Below are 21,031 nucleotides of genomic sequence, written 5' to 3'. Positions count from 1 at the left end.
AAATTCAAAGTGCATCAACAGAAAAACCCTTGATTAAGTCAGTATTTGGTGTGACTACTCATCAAGGTCTTTGGCAGGTACAGTAGGTTGTTCAAAGCATCTGCAGACAGTTCTTTATGATGCACAGCTCTGTGCTCATGTGGATGTTAGGTTTCTACTGTATGTCTTTCTTCTGCATTTGAATTGATATCTTATCTCAGTCATTGCCCTTATGACCATTAATAAAATGACTCAGCCCTCACAAAAAAAAATTAGTTTTTGACTCCTGTTTGTTAAAAACAAAGTGGTTTGTAGCATTTGATATTGTCAAGATTTAAAAGCTTCATCTTGACATCTGGAAACTAAACATGCATTTTGCTGTAATAATTAAACAAAGCATGTGTACATATATTATTACTTCTAAGATTAGCATTCTTCTTAAAGGGCAATTTAAAGAGTCTGGGTAAGGTTAGTAGATATATATGAAATCAAAAATTACCATTTTGCTTTTGAAAAGAATGACAGAAATAAGTGTTTCAAGCTCATGTTGAATGTGGATGTATATATTGTTTTGTTAAATGGCCAAATTTCCATCTCTTGGCTCCCTGTTCATAGTGAATGAGTGGCACTAGCTGAGATATGTTGACATTACCTTTCCTATGTAACTGACACGTCATGACAGGATGACATGACGGACCAACAGTCAACCTTGTATGGCTTGGTGTTAATTAACAAAAATCCACACATACGTATGTGCACACACGCATAAATGCCCCATAGCATGTGGCATGTCATTAACACCACCATTAGCAGTGCAGTAACAACCTAACAGATATGCTGAAATAGGAGTGTCATGGTCAAACACTTCCCACATGTCCCAGATGCCATCCGTTCTTTTTGCCCCTGTCTCAACCACAGGGCCCCTTGCACCTCCTAATGAGGAGGCCAACATAGGTGTGACAAATGTCATCCATCGGTGGCTTAGTTCTACTCCTGCCCAGAGGACAGCAGTCTGGGCTGGACAGGACATGACAGGACATGACATGACACCATGCACTCTTGAGGAGGTCTTGTCACTGAGAGGGGCAGCGCTAAGCTGTGAAACACCTCTCATCCACGAACAGGAGGCCAGAGTTAGAGACAAGCTTCAGTGTGGCTTATACCTGGTGAATACTTCACTTACATCAACATTTCAGGAAAGCTGTAAAACTAATGCAGCATAAACTGCAGCTCTTTTCAGGCACAGGATACCTAACACTTCAGACTTCACTAGTCTGTTATAGCAACAGCTTACTGTCAGTCAGGCATAGGTCACAAAAAATGTGTATTTAAATATTCATAGTTAGTGTTGAGAGTTAGAAAATGTAAACCCCAGCCTATGAATAAGTACAGACTCTCTACTATTCGTAATCAAATAAAATGACCATGCAGTAAGGCAATAGGGAGTGTGCACTGCCCAGATATACAGTATATGGATTGTTTGCAGTAATCATTCAGGAATACTGATACATTAGATGCAGTGAATGTCTTTGCTAAGTGATGAGTGGCTAATGCATGTATGAATAATGTAATGGAAATGAGACATGAGAGACCTGTCAAAATGTAATTTTGTAATTAATGTAATTCTTTTTTGATTTGTAATTTGTCATTTAAAAAAAAAATTATCCTGCATCTCTTATTTTCCAAATATCTGCCACTGGAGACTCCTTGTGATCATTTTGAAACAGGTACTGTAAGAGATAGCAATGCATGAGAAAACACAGGACCACTCATGGATCTGACCTGGGGACACAAAAGTACCTGCGTGGCCCAATAGCACCACGCACCCTGCACCAGTTTTTCATTGGGATTGTCAAATTATTTTATTTATTTTTTTATCAAAACCTGTCTCACTCTAATAATTTAATTAAACAGTTTAATTCATTTATTCAATAGCAACTTAAAGTGCTCACAAAACAATGCAGCAACATCACCTGGAAAGTCATTTGGTAGAATTTTGTGACTAAAGCAAGGCCAGAACCAGTGTCCAAACGGACATACAGTAGATGTGCATAATAAATACATAAGAAATACATCCAAACACACAAACACATGCACACACATTTAAATCATGTGAATGTGGAACCTGTTTAATTACAGCCCAAGAAGCAAGTCACTTGGCTGAGAAAGAAAAAACAACAAAATAAAAAAACCCCACTTGATAACAGTGACATTTACAATCTGCCTCATTTATCAAAAGCTGCCAAAACAGAGTCAGAGAGGGCCATTACATAGTAAACATAGATTACCTCAACTCTCACAAAACCCACACAACATTGTCTGATAAATGATTTTTATTCTAAGAAAACTGCAGATGTCAGCATGCATTTCCCCAGACTCTGTCAATTAATTGTCTTGTTTGTTACCCAGTATTTGCAAGTGTGTGTGTGTGTGTGTGTGTGTATGTGTGCAAGTAAGAGCCAGCATTGGTGCTAAATACATAGCTGGCACCTTCAGCATGCATCTCCCCGGCCTCATCGTATTATTTGTCTCATTTGTTACCCAGTGTTTGCGTGTGTGTGTGTGCACCTGTGCCATTGTCACTGCTAATAGCTAGCATTTTTACTTTCATAGCACAGGCAGGATATGACAAACTAAGCTGAGGTGAATACTCAGTTACATGGATAATGTTTTAGAGTGAATCCCAAGGGCACATCAGTTTCTGATAGACCGATACTTAGAGCCAGTCTTTCTCTTTCATCCTTTAGACACCTATTAATCACTCTTGCTCAGTTTATAGTCATATGCATGACACAGGGAAGAGAGCCAATTTCAGTCTATAAACTGGTCCAGTTTGTACAGGAGCTTGAGTTTGTCTCTGAGTGCCAAATGCTGGACCAGATGTTACTTTATGTTAAGTCACCATTTAAAGACCCCCTTGGATTTGAAAGGCCACCGATACAAACCCACATAAGCAGTTTCCTGCTCATGTGGGGAGTATATATGGGGATGGGTGAGTGAGAGTGCGTTGAGGGCTGAAGGAGTGGAAGAGAGTAGACCCCAGGATATTCTTCAGCGACTCCTTTGCTCTATGGCTGCAGCTACGGGATGCTTTTGAGTTACAGCAGCTGGCAGAGGTGCAGAATGCCAGTGAGAAGACAAAGATAAAGAGGAATCGGCAGAAGAGGGGAAGGATTGTATTTAATTTCCCTGCCATTCATTTTTAATAGCATGCAGCTGCTTTGTTCTCTCCTTGATCATCAGCAGTCCAGGTTGACTATAGCTCAGTGGAATGCATGGACACACAGGCATACAGAACATTGCAAACACACATTCTGTCTTTTCTTTTCTTTTTTTGCACTTGTTTTCTCCCAATTTTTAACGTCCACTTCGCTATACACTAAAATCCTCGTCACAGTCAGCCATACTGTTGGCCTGTGGGGAGCTGTAAACAGACATGTTCTACTTCTGTGTCACATGGTGTCACCAGCCACTGTGAGTAATAAGCTTCACCAGGGGGTGCAACATGTGGTGGGTACATGCAATCTCCCTAATTCAACCCACCACTGTGCAGCAACCAAGCAGAAGTTTCTAGCGAAGAGACAAGAACAAGGACCCTCACTGGCTTCTCACCAGCAAAAACAGCCAGTTGTGCTTGAAGCTGAAGGCCCTTGCATATCTTGCTGTAATGGCCAGAGGCACCACTACCAGGACACTGGGTCTCTGTAGCAGGGGGTAGGAATGCTACTGCTGCATTACCTGTGTGCCTCACACAGTTGTCTTAAAGGGGAACTCCACCAGTTATTCTACCATTCATGGGGAATCGTTCTGCTGCAGCAATTTTGATCATCATGAGTCTGACAGCGTTATGGGAGTGCAATGCTAAACTGGTAAACTACTCTCCTAATGGAATTAGGCCTGCAGAGGTATTGTTAACACATACTTCTTGCTCAACAGTGTGATGGTCAACGGCTTGATAAATTTATATCCTTGCCATGCAGGTTCTTCTCATGCTACCAGAGAGGATTCTTTAAACACTGTGCTCATTTGGGATGCACTGCATTTCACTTGGAAAGAGAACAAGAACAGGCAATGGCAGCAGGAGGTGCTAACGAAAAGCTGCTGTCAAGACGGACTGTGTAGGAGCTCTCCATCAGCCTTTACAGGCTGCATAGGACAAGTCACAGAAACACTCACATCCCATAACTGTATATCGGACTCCAATTTTATACCATCAAACTCAACTTTTCAGTTTGTAATCAGCGGCTGTTTTAATGTTTTTCTGCTGTAAGGAAGGGAGAGTAGTGAAATGCTGATCTGTGTTTATGGTTTAATCTCCATATTACTCAAATAATTTACATGAACGTGTAGACAGGCTATAATTCTCATGTATAGCAGTCACGATGCTTTATATGAGCAGATCAGGCTTGATTTAATAACATTAACTGATAGACATAACACTCAATTCTTCATTGATGTGACAGATACTCAGACTGCCACAGCTTCACCTCTGTACCGATGTTATTTTAAGAATCTTGTTATCCTGATTACCAAAGGTTTTTATGTTGCTTAACAGCCTACTTGAAGAATGAGATGTTAATATTATAGAGTTGAACTATCACAGACTGTGTGCAGTCTATAAGATCCATCTGTAATATAATCTGTGTATTCATTTTCTCTGACTGATAACCACGCATTATTCTGTTTACCAAATAAAACCCTACAGTGCAAAAAGCCAACTAATACAATCGAAATCTCTCGACTTAAACAAGAAATGATACAATTCTGTAAAATGTCGTGTTGTTGATCCAGCATCTGAACCGATCAGTTCTTAGAAGGTGAGGACCGGGCATTTACATTCATCACCTGAGCTGTGAGAATAATGTTGCCTATGTATGTGTTACATCAGAACAAGCAGCGTCAAATCGAACTGAAAACTCACCGGCATGCACTGTGTACCGATCGCGATCATATTATCAGGCTTAACTTGAATATACCTGGCTGTCACACAGGAGACTGCCATCTCTAGAGGGTTAGGGTTAGCTCCTGAATGTCGCTGAAGAGGGCACATTGTGCAAATCTGCTGCTGCAGTGGTTCTAGCAAACAATTCTACTTGGTCTTTTTTAACCAAAGAATGAAGAAGACAGAGGAAGCAGAAGATGCTTCTGTAGCATAAAGCTTCATCCTGGCCACTCAGCGGTGCATGATTTTCCTTGCCATTTGGTCTTGAATACAAACATTGGAGAAAATCAATCCAGTATGCGAGTGGCAGAGCTTGGCAGAGTTCTTGGACAACACAGTCCTTGGCTACAGTAGTCGTTTGTCGATGGAGAAAAGGGAATGTAGTATGAGGTAAACATGGCCATTACCAGTTTGAATGGGCTTATTCTGATTATATCAGCCCATACTACAGTACATGCACATTTCAGTGTGCCTGTGAAAATGAGAGGTCAGGCCTATAGAGCCCAGAAAGAGGGCAAAGCTTGTGTGAAATTGAACAAAAAGACATGCAGTGTCTTGTTCTCAAAGCCATAGAGAGTGCCTTGACATAACAAATGTGTGATATGACCACTAAATTTTTTGAAAGAAAAAGAATATGAAAAAGAAATCAGGCATGAAAGGTGTGACAAAACAGCAAAAGAGAACATAAAAGAAAGTAAGAAACAAAGTGAGAGATGGAAAGATAGACCATCAGAAAGTGGCGCCCAAAGTCAGGGACAGCAGATGATGTTTAGTGTTGTCCAGGCAGTAAGGCAGGCAGGTGGGTGGTGGATTGTCTGAGTGGTTTCCAGCCCTGGGGGCAAAGCAGCAGAGGAGAATGCAGAGGGGCTCATTTAGATCCTTATAAAAGGAAAGGCCAAAGCCTCTGGAGACTGCAGTGGCTGTGATAATGCCTGCTGTCTAGAGGTGGACCAGCAGGGATGACACACCCCTGGGATGCGCTGAATAGGAGCTGCATAGAAAGACTGGGAGAAAGACCAGAAGATGTACAATATGGGTTGAAAGATCACAGAGACAGAGAGGTGAAAGACAGCAGACAAACAAAGAGGCTGCAGAAAGAGTACGGGGAAGTATGGCTCAGTTCACCGCTCACAGTGGCATATTAGAGCTTACGCTTTTGTCACAAGATTATATTTTTAGCACTTTAGCATCCAGTTTAACCCAAATAAATCCAATGAAGAAATATGACAAGAACAAGTATATGTGTAAAATAAAGCCAACAAATGGGCCTGATATGCCTGGTTATACTGTACAGTATGTGAACAAGGCTTGTACTTTACTGGGATCACTGATGATTTCAGAAATGTTGCTTTGTGGTGTTAAAAGGTTAACACTTGTAATAAGCTTTCCAAGTTGCTGCGCGTTATGCCGAGGAAAGAATTTGGCTGTGCTTTTCCAAGAGACAAGGTATTAAGTGTGTAATGAGGAAACAGTGGAGCTGAGATCCAATGAAAGCAGGGGGTCTGTTGTCTGAGCCATATGGGACAGCTAGTGTTCAAAGATTCAAAAATAAACTGCATCCATGAAAAAGGGATCAACATTAGACAGCAATACATTGTAAAAGACACTAGTAATTTTTTATCAACTTCATTCAGTGGTTGCCAGATAATCAGATAACACTGCATTGTTCATTGCCATTGTTCATCTATACTTGTCACAATTTCCTGCTGCTATTTTAATGAATGCATGAAATAGCTTGGCATCTATGTGGAAAGATGATGTGCCGATTATTATTATTTAACTGGATGTAAGTGGAAATGCAAACACAAACTTGTCCAACAAATTCTAAATTGTTGGATCAGGAGGAGAACTTTGGGTGTAGGAGGAATATATTATCAGTATGTACACTTTGGGCAAGCTTAAAATAAAGGTCAGTAATATCAACTCCTTTCAACTCCTTTAAAAGCAGCAAACAGTTTCCTAATGGACTGTGAGGTAAGTCTACAGAAACTATTTCTTGCCTGGGAGGCATAGAGTCACTAAACACAAATATACAGCACCCCTAAAAGACTCCAAATATGGTTCCAAAGGGACACGATGTTCCTTTTTAAGTTGAATTTATGCTTCAGGAAACATTGACATTCCAGCTTTCATGCATAATGATGTGCAGTTAAGTTACTTTAGAAGTCAGTGATATCTATGGAGTGAGGCTAGAGCTGCAGCGGGGTATAACACAACTGCTGTGCACATCTAGCTATACAGAATGAAAGGCAGTATTTGTTTAAGCTGTTTATGTGGTAGGCACAACTGAACTACACCAATTACAAACCTGTTTGTAACAAAACTGACTAAAAGTGTTTGTGGCTGAGTTTTTCCACAAAGTATCACACCCTGAGATCCTTGGGCTTACACAGAAGACGTCCTGAGGACATATGCTATACTTATAATAATTTGCACTGAATAATACAATGCAAATGATTTTTCAGAATTACAAAAATAGCATAGTAAATTCATGCGCTTGGTTCTAAACAGCATTTTTGTGAGCAGGATAAAGAAACCCTAAAATTATCAGGATATGTCTTCAGCTACTGCAGGTTGGTCAGTAAGCTCTTATATCCATTTGTGTGGATATACAGTATGTGCGCGCATACTGCAAATGCACATGCTCGCTAGGTGCTCCAGTCCCACCTGTGCATGACTCACACCTTTTTGTCTCACACATGAATATAATGACAGCTGTAAGGGCAAGTCAATATGCATTAACACAACCAGAGAACTGTGAATTGGTTGTGCTACACATCACCATTTAAGCAAACTTATTCTGAGAATAGCTTCGGATGACCTCCAAACTTCTTATCAAGAAGCAGAAATGCCACGATGGCTCCCCGACCAAAAGAACAACATCATTATAAATTAATCAAAGTTAATCATATTTTCCAGTGCAACTCCATCAGCGCATGAATTACTGATATTGTGGGTCAGTTCAGATATAGATGGACGACAAATTAAAACCTGAATAAATGAGTGGTCTCTTCCATGATGACAGTGCCCCCAGCCGTAACACGCAAGGGGTCACTGAATGGTTTGCCAAGTATGAAAATTATGTGAATCAGATGTTGCGGCCTTCACAGTCACCAGGTCTCGACCCAGTTGAAAACTTACGGGAGATTTTGGAGCGGAGTGTTAGACAGCGTCTCCACCACCATCATCAAAACACCACATGGGGAAGTATCTACCGCAGGGATGAACACCATTCTTCCAACAGAGTTCAAAGACTTGGAGAGTCAATGCCAAGGTGCATTGAAACTGTTCTGGTGGCCCAACACCTTACCGAGATACTTTGGTTTTTTCCTTTCATTTGCCACCTGTTTGTATCAAACCTCCCGTTCAGACCGCTTGTTGAATATTCAATAAAATAACACATTATCTGAATTTAGTTAAATTTTTGTAGTAAACGGTGAAGTTTCTACTTTTATGGTACCATCTTGCCTCTAAACTACAAGCTGTTCAGAAGGACACATTGTTTCAATCACGAACTAGTTATAAAAAGATGGAAATTTGTAGAAGATTATTTATCTGCTGCCTCTCTCTGTCTGTCTTTCTCACTCTAACTCCTTTTCTTTCTTCCTCCTTCCAGCATTACTCCTCCTCCCATGGTGTCACAGTCCATATGGTGCTGCAACACTGTTGGTCTCCTGTGGCCACACTTCCCACGATGCATCTGTGGCTCTGGGCTTTCGAGGGAGCTGATAGGCTGAGAGGACTGTGGTATCGACCAGCTATCTTCTGCTGTGAGGTCAGATCAGTGCAGAAGTGAAGTGTGTCCAAACAGCACACACCACTGACTTCCAGTCTTTCATCCATCCTGCCACTCAGTCCTCCATTTTCTATCGTTACCTTTGTCTTCGTAAAACAAGGTATGCTGTTCCCAGTACCATTACGCACTTTCCTCTTATTACTACTGATTACTACTTAGATAGATGGATTTTTTTTAATCATTGTTCATTGTTGAAACCACGCACAATCAAACATGAAACCTTGACAGCTGGTCTATCTTTCAAGCTGTAGTGAAGATGTCTCAATATTATCTAGGGCTCTCCCCCTCACACACACACATATATATATATACACACACACATACATGTGTGTGTGTCTCAGGGGGATGTTAGTGTTGGGCACTGTAGTGTTGAATTGCTCTTGGTTCTCTTTCTCTCCTGTCTGTGCCCATGTAGAGAAAACAGAGCTTAGCACAGATCAATCCCATTGAGTCTGGCTCTTTTCACCAGCCATGGATCAATATTGCCTGTTTCATGTCCCTCTGCAATACACAAATGTACATACACACACAAATACAAAGACACACACACACAGAGTTTAAAGACATGCCTATGAGAACAGGCCCAACCCTTTAGAGATGACCTATCGGCCTATCGGCTAACTTGCTCACCGGGGGATACAGAAGTTCATTATGACAGGGTTGCCAGTGCTAAAGGTCTGCTTTGGTCCTCTGCTGCGAAGTGCAGCATTTTCACCATCTGATTACATTAGCAGCTTGCTACAGAAGCCTCGTAAGGAACATGGCAGGGGTAAAAGAAATATACTGTACAGCTGGAAAACATTTATGTATGCAACAATGTGGCTCTTGTGAATCAACTAAGATTGGAAAGGATCTAAAAGTATTATGCTAACCATACATGCTGGACAGGAGAATGACTTGCCTACTGGAGCTGAACTGAGAGCAGAAATAATTGATAACATTTTGACAGAAAACATCCTTGAGTTTTGCTTTTCAGCTGCAATTGGCAACTTCAGTCTCTGTTACATCTAATAGCTATTTTACAACCCTGGTACAATGTTCATCTCATAAAATCATTTTTAAAATTGTGCAAAATATCTTTTTAATGCTCAACATTAATATGCTTAATGCTTTATGCAAATTAAAATGTTGGGAAATGTGTTCATTTACTTGGCACCAATTAGATGAAAAGGTTAACACCATGGTCATATTTGTATAGTAAATATAAGGCATAAAGAAAACAATTTCTTTCAGGCCAAAAAATGTACTTGTTTTTTTATGTAGCATCTCCAATCCAGCAGTGTATGGATCAAGCCCACTACAACTGTATGAAGACAGACATCACAGACCCACCTTGCCTGGGGTACTCATCTGCCTCGTGGTGAACCAGGTCAGTGACACAACTGCCATAGTGCAGCCTCTGCTCATGGTCAAAGGCCTTTAGTGTCTCGCTGGAGCTGTAGGACTTCTGGGTAGGCACACGACACTCATCTGTGTCCAAGGAGGAGGTGTTAAACTGGGATTCTTTAGAGCAGCGTCCCCTGGTCAGAGAGCGGTGCCTACGGTCTTTCAGATCCATGCCGGTGGGGATACAGGGAGGAAATCTCAAAGTAAAGGAAAAGGAGGAGGAGGTGGTGGCGGTGGTTGGGCGGAGATGGAGGGGCCTCTTAGCGGGCCTCCGTAATGTCAGTCTCCACTTCAGTCACCTGGAAAACAGGCAAAGGGAGAGAGATGGAGGGAATGAAAAGACTGTGAAAGGTTGGTATAAAATTAATGGATACACTGCTGTGACTCACTCTTGCTTTGCACTCCCCAGAGAATCTACGGGGAAAGTTAGGTAAGAGTGAGCACAGCAAATGGACATTCGAGCAACCAGGCAAATATATAACACATCGGAGTATTGATGCAGGATAAGTAAGGCTATTGTAGGGAGAAACAGAGCTGCCAATGTTGTGGTCCACAGAGATAGCCAACCATCGACCGGGCTGATGAAAAATGGTCAGCCAGCATTTAAATCTATGACATAATAACTGAGAGCGACTCAAACATGGACCAGTCATCCTAAACTGATGTCTGTGATGCATGGATACAGACATACAAAGGGAAAACGATGACAGGAAGGACGAGGGATCCCACAAAAAACAAAGTGGGCGGAAAGCTGAGAGGAAAGACAGAATGATAGGAAGAGAGAAATGGATTATCTAGACTAGAAAAAGGTAAAGGGCGAGAAAGAAAGAAAAGCAGTCGGATGCAACAGGAAAGATGGAAGAAAAGGAGAAATGACTTGAGGGCATTGCTAGTCTCTCTCTCATTATCAGAGTGAGAATGAATCCTGCTCCCTTAGAGGCCATAAGGGATAATCAAACACACCCAGATGCAGACACGCACACACACACACACACACACACACACACACACACACACACACACACACACACACACACACACACACACACACACACACACACACACACACACACACACACACACACACACACACGCACCCACACACACACACACACCCAGAACCTTATAACCATGCACAAATGCAGTATGGAGCCACCTGTGCTGAGACAACGGCGCTACCTGAACTTGACACAGCTTGTAATACAACTTGTAAAGAGAACTAAACGTGTACATCACGACACCACCTCATCTGCGTTAATGCATGATCTGTCAATTTCTACTGCATCACACCCAAACCACTTTTATTCTACTTAAGTTTTATACTTGTGAATACAGATTCTAAATTATTATGATACTAGTGCAACAGCCTTGAGCAGTGCTTTACATTAGCAGCTAAAGATCAAAGTACAACAATACAGCAACCAGCAGTAATTGACAGGAACACTTCCAGCAGCTGCCTGTATGGGATATTTATGGTAATAAATAGGTCATGCAAGTTTCTGTTGCTTCAGGCTATGCAAAGACTGATCCCCCAAACGCATTACAGTGCAGCATTGCATTTCCATCAAAATATTTCTCCACCGGGACAGCATTTATCAATATCAGAGTGAGCAAGACCAGGTGTCATATGATTCACAATGTGTGACGTAGCTAATTGCATGCTGGGACTGAGTGAGAATAAAAAAGGAGAAAGAGAGAAGGACACAAAATGTGAGTCAATCTATTCAATGAGGGCTCATTTTAAAATGCTTAGAAGGTGGTATTGAAAAGTGCCCTGCTATGTCCATTGATTAACAGTAGGTATTAAGTCTCATAAAGAGCTCATTATGCTTCGGCATTCATCACACTGGCCATTATGAGTTCAACCTTAATGTGTTTGTACCTTGAATGGAGAATGAGGAAATAGAGTGGGATACAGGCTCGAGACATGTGGGAACATTCTGGCTGGCATTATGTAAACAATTGGCAATCACAGACAAGGCTTTGTGGGCGGGTGTAGCAGCTGTATGTATGTCTTATGATAGAGTTTAGGGTTATGACTGTCTTTCACAATTAGTTCTAATGTTGGGAAATAACCTTATTTACTTTCTAAACACGTTAGATGAGAACATTAAAACCAGTCTCATGTATGTGCGTTTAAGAGCATACAGTAAATATCCTAGCTTAGCATAAAGACTGGAAGCAAGAGCAAACATTTAGCCTGGCACTCTCTATAGTAAAAATAAAAGTGCCTACCAGCGGCTACAGTACAAAGTTCATGAATTAATAAATTGCATGTAGGTACTGTAAGTGCTGTAACATTTTCTTGATGAACAACACTTCATCTGCCCCGCGCAGCAACTCCACCTGTAGTGCTGCCTGGCAATTTCCATGTAATCACAAAAATCCAGAAGTAAAAACATGGATGGCTGGGTACAATACTCTAATGTAGGTGTTTATTTGAGGCCTCTGCTTTCAGCTGTCATCAATAAACATTGCCCATAAAGAAAGCAGGGAAGTTTCATATTGCAGAAATGAGTTACATTACAGTAAATTTCCTAAATACCATGGAAATCAAATGAAGATAAAGCGCCGTGTACTTGTACATTTTGATTGGTGTTCTAGTTAGTTAGTTAATTTGCAGGCTAATAACTTTATATATGCTAAAAGACTATTTGTTTAGGTCATGAGAGTTTCTTTTAACTAAAATTTTCTAACAGCAAATGTTGCTCGTTTCTCTAAGAAAGTAAAGTAAAATCCCAAGAACATGTTGCATTTTTTTTTAAACATGAAGACATGTTGAATGGGCAATTCCTCTGTTATTCCAAAAAACAACAACAAACATTCAGCACATAACTCCTGATCACAGACTCTATGCTAAGCTAGACTAATCGCCTCATGGCTCAAACAAGCAATTTTTCCAAAATGTTAAAACTATTCCTTGAAACAAAGTCTCAAACTTTGTAAGAGAATATAGCTGGATTTATGTACACAGAAGTCAATACATAATCTTTAAGTAACAGGTGCATGTGTGTGTGTGTGTGTGTTGCTAGTTACAACAAAAGGACTGGGGCAATTTGTAGTTGTTGTGTTAGTTGAGTAGGAGGAGGAGAAAAGACACATAATGATACAGAGATGGATAAAGTGAAAGCTGAGGGGGTCAATCAGGAGATCTGGAGTGCATATCAATGACGTTCCACCCACACAGGTGTTTACCTCAAGGTCACTGAAGCGCACACACCTTTGTACACATACACACGCCAAACTTTTCTTTGGTAATTACTCCAGTGACAGCAGCCCAACAGCCCCTGATCATCACACAGAGGAAGATGCTCTCATTTATTAGAAGTATAATAACTTATTGTCATTATTACTGATCTCATACCACAATTTCATGGTATGCAACCAGTCAGATGCACAGGTACATGCATATTCATTTACAAATGTCCAGACAGGGAAACTGACACATGAAAACAAAACTGTGCAAACACCCACAGAGGCCTGCAAGTAAATGCGTTTCCTTGACAGGCGAGAAGGGGTGGTTAGATGAAGGAGAAAAGAGACGTGTGTGACCGTGACGTGGCCATGAAATCCGGGCAGAATGAGAAATGTAATTGGGAGACGACAGGGACGGTGGAGAATTCATTTTCAAAATTACAGAGGTGAAGTTTGGAACAGAAGATGTCACTCCAAAAAAAGGAGTGGGAAAAAAAAAAAAAAAAAAAAAAAAAAAATACAGAGAATGACAATGCAAATCCATGTTAACCACAAATCACACCCAGTTAATAGGAAGCTAATGACATCAGTGGATTGGTGAGCATCAAAGAAGATGGTTTCCCAATTCAACGTGGTGAACCTCAAAAAATAAGGCATTTGTGTTAACATAGACAAGACTTTCAATAGAGATAAAGTTATTTTAAGAAACTCTTTTCTTACCATCACAAGGATGTGTAATTACATGCTTACACATGGGGGGAAGTAGCTAATTTTTTTAAACCTGTCACAATCAAAATGCATCTGACACATTCTGTCACAATACATGTTTAACCGAATTAAAACTGTAAACAAGCTTAAGCTTTCCCTGCAGAAGGTTTGTGGAATTCTTGCTGATGTGACTAATTCAGTCTGTCCCCAATTAAAAAAAATACTTCAAAAAAAAAAAAAAAAAAAAACTATACTGTCACACCAGCAAACTGCTTCCTAAAAAGCCATGGGTCAGCAGTGTTATAGCAATGGGAATCATTAGTCTATTTACAGTTTGAAACTGCCTGGGATATTTAGTATTTTATCACATCATGCCTCAAACAGAATGCTGCAGAGACTGTGAACTGGGAACATGCTGACCACAACTGACCATATTATTTGAATGCATTTGTAATGGTTACATGCACATTGGCTGGATACCCAAAGACAATTAGCTGCAGAGATTCTATAAAGCCGCTGCTCTCATTTGTCAAACAAATAAGGATGGCGGTGGTGTGTGAGTATTAGATGCTTGTCATCACACTGTGGAAGGCAAATGGGAGCGTGCGCACACAGGGCATGTTCACCCTCTGTATAAGACACAAACTATCCTGACATTTATTGACTTATTTTTATGATCTAGCATAGGAGTCTCCAGTCATTTTTCCTCAGAGAGCTTTTTTGACAAGTGAAAGAAGCTGAGAGGTACTCGCTACATTTCAAAATGCTCACACTGTTCCCCGAACCAAATCAGCTCAATGAGCTAATTGTTCTGTGTATCCAGTTATGTAATATCAATACCCAATACATTTTGTACCAAAAACATCTTAAAAACATCAGTTCTCAGACCAAAGTGTCAAGATCAGTGTCAAGTCCTTTCACAAATCAGGACCTTGTTTCAGAGTTTGCATTCAGTTGTTGTAAAAATAATGGGAGGTTGGTTATTGTGGTTTGGGCTGCTTGTCAACATGATCAACAGTGGAATCAAATAAGGCAGGTGACTTTAAACCCTTTAGTGCCTGACTGCCTGTCATAATTCAGTCAAATCAGAATACAGAGACGTGATACACATTTTAGAACCAGTGCAACTTACATTTTCAGAGGATCTCATTATCTCAAATGTCCAAATAAAGATTCATCAACTCACTTGAGAAATTGTAGAAAAAAAGATACCCGAGTATCTTGCAGCGATAATTGCAGTACATCTTATACTACATAGCAAACAGCAAGTGCTGATGTTGAATTTAGTGCACTTAATTTCCCAAATTGTAAACAAATATAGGCTTTAACAGGGCTCATGTTGCCACAACATAACTCATTGAATCCATGGCTACACACCTCCTGTTTCTTTAAAATATTTAGTTTAAAACAGTTCATTTAAGTGAAGACTTTTAATTTGATCGGCTTGCATTCGGAGCTGGTTATTCTCCGAACCTTTAGGTCAGCTATTCAAAAATGGGGTCTTGTGAGTGGCGTGTCTAGATAAAATCATACAAATACACAGTTCACAGGTTTTGAATACTTGTACTGTATTTGTTTTTTTGTTTTGCAACTAAAAACCATTATCATCATCATCATCAATCATCTCGAAAGACTGAGGTTACATCTACAAAAGTAATTTTGTCCAATAAAGATTCTAAAGCATAAAAATATTATATTTATTAGTGCATATATTTTTTATGTTCCATTTTTGTCAGAAATATCTTCACTCATTTAAAAAAAACACTGATTATCATTAACATTCAACCTTTAAATATTTTTCATTTGTTCTGTTAATCCTCTTCACTGTATTGTTCGTATCACTGGACTAGACGAGACTGTTAAGCAGCCATTACCTGGCTCATTTAATTCAATTGTAACCAAACCAAAAGTAACAATCAGCCAACAAGACTGGCAGCTAAAAGCCTGATAAAACACAGCATGGAGCATTTCCATCAGAAAATTCATCCACTCTTCTAGCACTCTTTGTCAACAGCAGATGAAGTTGTTCCTTTGGAGTCCTTTTCTTTCTCACTTTTTTTTTTTTAAGTAATTTGAATAGCAAAAGATGGCCAATTGAAAACACAAGGCCCTGTTATCACAAAAGACAAAATTGTGGCTATAAAGTGTTTGGCTTCAATTTTCTGCTGTTTTTGTGCTGCTGCTCAAATTAAGTTGTTTACACAGTTTGTTCACAAAGACAAAAAGAGGAAGACACAGAGTGACAGAGAAACAAAAGACTGGATGGGGGATCGAGCGGCGTGTAGATGTCCTTGTATACGACTTCTACTCAGTTACACATCAGTAAAAAAGCTGTGTGCATCTTGATTTCAGGAAGAGCACCCTACCCAAGGTCCAAACAAAAGCAACATCAGACCATCGAATTACATGTTCAGATTTCGCCAAAGAGCAGTTTACACTCAATATCATATCGAGAAGTGTTAATCCTTATTATCCTTATGTTTAATTTGATTTTTCTCACCATGGAATATTTTCTGAGGGTCCATACTGAATGCGATGCAATTAGTTTAACAATGTATCATAATGAACAGCTTTTTCAACAAATATCTCATTATATGGACAATACACTGTTGGATTACAAATTTAAGATACTGTACGTAGAAAAAAAAAGCGGTTGTGGGTCGACAAAGACTCGGCAAAACTTCACTGTGAGGGCGAGGGCTAGGCATCACAATTACTTCCTGCATGCATGTGGATACACAGTTGTATTAACATGTATTAGCATATATAAATATTCCTGTAGGTATCCATATGAGAGGCCGTTTACTAAATTCATGCTCCCTGACAAGTGTCCTGATGATAATACTGAACTCATAACCTCAGCTAAGACTAACTTACCTTTGCATGAGCTCAGTGTGTCAGCACCACATAGAGGCACATCCTGCAGACCAGCACCAAACTGTCCGTGGCCATCCAGGGATTTATTTTTTTAATTCTGGCACATTAATAGTTGAGACCCGGCCGCAGGTGGAAGTGTTGGGTGTTAGAGAACCCTTAGCAAGCTTAGCTGACTGGAGGTCTCTTTGTTTCCGCTGCATGGGTGAAATGAGGTCCTGATCATCAATTAAACGAGCATTGTATCTATATCAACCATTTGCACGATTCCCAATTACTCCAAGTTCTCCTCATGATTGGAAAGGCGGGCCAAAGCCCTCCTGTACAAAGATAAGCCAATCAGGAACTGACAATCAAAGTCAGTTCCATTTCAATCAAACTCTTTCACATACACTATCAAACATAGCATAGTAGTTAGTGTGTGTGTAAGATTATGATGTGTGTATGACAGAATATGAGTATGACTGTACATGTAAGAGGACATAGTAGTGTGTGTGTAAGAGTATAGTTGTGTCTGTGTGACAAAGTATGAATTACGGCCTAAAGAGCCTCTCATATATATCCACATAACATACACAAGTCTGCCTTGTGTGCGCTTTGGACAGGGCTCTGACTGAGAGCCTCCTCACCATGAAGAGTCATTAATCATGTCTTGGATCTCAGGGTGGCATTGAAAGTGCACACACGCATGCAAAGACAGACACACGCACAAATGCATACATACATGTAGCCTCCACTCAAGGCAAAATGGACGACTGGGGCTGCTTGCATGGCTCCAGTTCAACTGGAAACTGTGGTCCATTTTGGATCCAAGATTGTCTGTGAGCCAACAGCTGAGGGGCGTGCAGAACAGGAAACATTTCATCAGTCTTTCCCACAAACCTCACCCCATTAACTCCAACACCTCTTTGAGCTAAACAGGGAAAAAAAACCCCACTTGCTTATTAAGTGTGATCGGTCATGATGTCCTCCACCTCAGTCACTATTTGTCATTCACAATGTTGCAATATTGATGCACTGAAGTCATTTCTTAAATCAACTTTCAAACAATAATAATACGAAAATAATAATTGCTTCCGAAAAGCTTTCAAATTCAGTTGATATTTTTCATGCGGTTGGGGTTTGATTGTTAATATGTCCTACCATACAACTTAGCCTGCAAATGCAGCGATACCGCAGTGATGCAGTGCGCAGTGAGCCCTCATATCTCAGATTTCGGAGCCCCCTCATTAGCAGGTGAGCACACAATAAGTCAGTGGTAAATTGGGCTACCTTTCCTCTGCACTGCTACAGTACAATAAGGTCACTTACAAAAATAAAACAAGATTTATCTTCTGAAATTGAACCTAGTTCTACCAGGTTTCAAATCTCTGCAAGGTGATTTTCATACCAGACTGGATAAAATGCAAAGACAAATCCGAGAATCTATAATTTTAGTGTTTGTGTGAGGACATGTTTGAAAGCAGTCTAGAGATGATACGATTTTTAGTGGACTAACAGTTATTTTCCTCTTAGTCTTCTGAGTTATAATAAATGCTTGTTCTGTGTATTTGCACTTTGCTTAGCATTGTATTTCAATGAGAAATATCTCCTGTGATCAGCCAGCCTGAATGCAATAATTATGAAGTAGTATTAAGGTTATACAAGAGTATGGGATAAGAGCTACATAACCCAAGGTCTGCATATGTGACTCAACTGTGGTTCGTGGTTTGTGCAGGGGATGAAATAGATGAAAGTTGCCAGGAACAGTGAAGAAACCTCATCCACCTTCCATTTTCTCCTCCTCTCATTTGTCAGGATGCAAATGAGGGGTGGGGGTTGGGGGGCAGCAATCCGTCTCTCTCCCTTCCTTGCTCTCGGTGCCTGTATAATCTCCACACTGGGCTGCAGAGTGCCACAGAGCCTCTGTTTATTAGACTAATCCTTAAATCCACATTCTGCAGGCCTCGCAAACGCCCCACAAAGCTCTAATCTGACTCAAAACAAAGGGATTAGAAATGACAAGGTCCCCCTTTCTGTCTTTCTCCGTCTGCCAGAGTGGGCTCAGGGTGAAGCACGCATGTGCTGAGAAACACACTGTTGCTTAGCTTTTCCCTGTCACACCCATATTTGTTAATGCGCGCACACAGTTCCGGTGAACACAAGCTGGTTGTGACAAGACAGGCAGTTAGAGCCAAGGTGCAAGCAAACTAGGTAATTACATATAGCTCAGAAACTCATGGGAGAAATGACGGACAACATGAGAATGAGCTATGGGAATGAGACATGGAAACAGTGGGGAGGGTATAATCAGAACAACTAAACAAACCTGGGTGATTTCATACATTTTACACTGTTGGTTAAACAAAGGAGTAGACTGGTTTACACTATAGCAGTGGATGCCAGGAGTCCACAGACTCGTTGCAGCATACATAAAAAATAAGGCACTAACAAATCAACATGTGTTCAGTATAGTTCTGCATTAAAGAGCCCTCACCTCCACAGCAGTCTCTGCTGCACCATGAGAATATGCTCTAAATTTAGAGAACATTTGAGTCTCTCAACAAAACCTGGCCCCATTTCAGGCAGATGCCACAGATTACTAGAAGCTTCTTTTCATTTTCTCTTCTTCACACAATTTCAATCACAGTTTAATTCTTTCTTCTCAATTCGGCAAATAAATAACGCAGAAACTGTTAATGCTAATTTTTACAGTTTAATCTTTAAGTAACTGTGAGCCCGTTTAGCAAATGTACCATGTAATAATATTGACAAGTGGGCTCAGTTTATTTTCTGGCTACTTTCACACATTTACCAGGTTTGCTGGGCTGTCTCTTCTTGGGAAAACCTTTAAGACACTTTCAGTTCAATCAGACACAATAATATGGAACTTAACCAAGTGCAAATAGCAGTAGGTGGGCACTAAACATGATAACATTATTGGAAGCATTTTTAGTCATTTTTGGTAGCACTTGCAAGTTGTTTGGCCTGAATGAGTCCTAAAGATAGCCTAACAGACAGTTTAATATGGTCTCCTTACAGATATTTATCTCTCTAGTACATTTTAGTATAAATCTTGTACAACATGGACCATTGCCACAGCTTCTGCCACACAATCTGCCATTGTTTGATCATCAGCTGATTAGGATCCAACCGAACACCTGCCAACAGAACTTAATTTAAACAGATCTCCCTGGCCTTGTTGCTGTATGTACAGGAGCATGCCAACAAGGCCAGATATGATATCCTACTGACTCTTCGATGTTTTATTTTACCTGTGGAGGTAAAACAGCTAGCATCAATTTTTATGACTGTTTTTGAGTTCACGCAGCTTGCTCTACAAATCTGTTGTCAACTTTAAATACAAATGTCAAGCATCCTTTCTCACTACCCCATTTTTGTAAATTTAATGTATACAGTGTGATTTTGGCTGTGGGGTGGTTTTTCATATTTCCTGACTTTATGAGATTTGTTTAACTTCTTTTGAAATTCATTTTCATTCAGCAATTTTCCCCTGATTTAATTTGTATTCATTTCACCGTGAAGAGTCTGCAGTGAGTAGAGGTTCATAGTGACTTTCCTGATCGGTAATTTATGTAACCTCCCTTTTTTTTATCCACACACCTGCAACTTATTTGTTTCCAAGTCTTGTGCTACTGAAAGCTACAGTGTGAAATATAAGGTAGCACTAGCACAATACTCCAAATCACTCCATGCTGCTCCACCCAGCACTCCCTCTCCCTGCTCCACTACGCTTCGCCACGCTCTACCCAGCTCTTCAGATAGAGTATTTGTCGTTATGAAATTACAAGAAAGGAGAATGCAACAAAACGTACCGATCAAGCAGAAATAACTGAAACTCTCTGACTGGTTAGAGAGGTCAGTCCCGCTCAAAACCTTTTAGAAGCTAATATCTCTGCACTGCTGCCAGTGCTGTTCAATGATTCTGGGTCACAGGAGGCTTTGACAGCTCTGGAGTATATTTCAACAACAAAACTATTTGAAAAAAGTTGCATACTGTAGCTTTAAGTGTCTGTGTTTGCTTCTAGCTGAAAAACAATAGTGTCAGCTTGACATTATACAGTGAGTACAGAAAGTATTCAGACCCCCTTAAATTTTTCACTCTTTGTTATATTGCAGCCATATGCTAAAATCATTTAAGTTCATTTTTT

General features: G+C 40.3%; 1 protein-coding gene across 1 annotated transcript in view; it reads right to left on the bottom strand.

Annotated features, from left to right (window-relative positions):
* The window catches only part of LOC109955543 (teneurin-2-like), a 245,147-nt gene that overhangs the window by 147,568 nt on the left and 76,548 nt on the right, over window positions 1-21,031 (bottom strand). The window contains 1 exon segment of the mRNA XM_020591803.1: window positions 10,050-10,402. Coding sequence (XP_020447459.1) covers window positions 10,050-10,275 — 226 coding nt within the window. The 5' untranslated portion in view covers window positions 10,276-10,402.

The sequence above is a fragment of the Monopterus albus genome, unplaced genomic scaffold (genome assembly GCF_001952655.1).
Source record: "Monopterus albus unplaced genomic scaffold, M_albus_1.0 scaffold2.1, whole genome shotgun sequence".
Taxonomy (NCBI): Eukaryota; Metazoa; Chordata; class Actinopteri; order Synbranchiformes; family Synbranchidae; genus Monopterus; species Monopterus albus.
The sequence above is the reverse complement of the archived record's forward strand: the minus strand, read 5'-3'. Positions and strand labels throughout refer to the sequence as shown.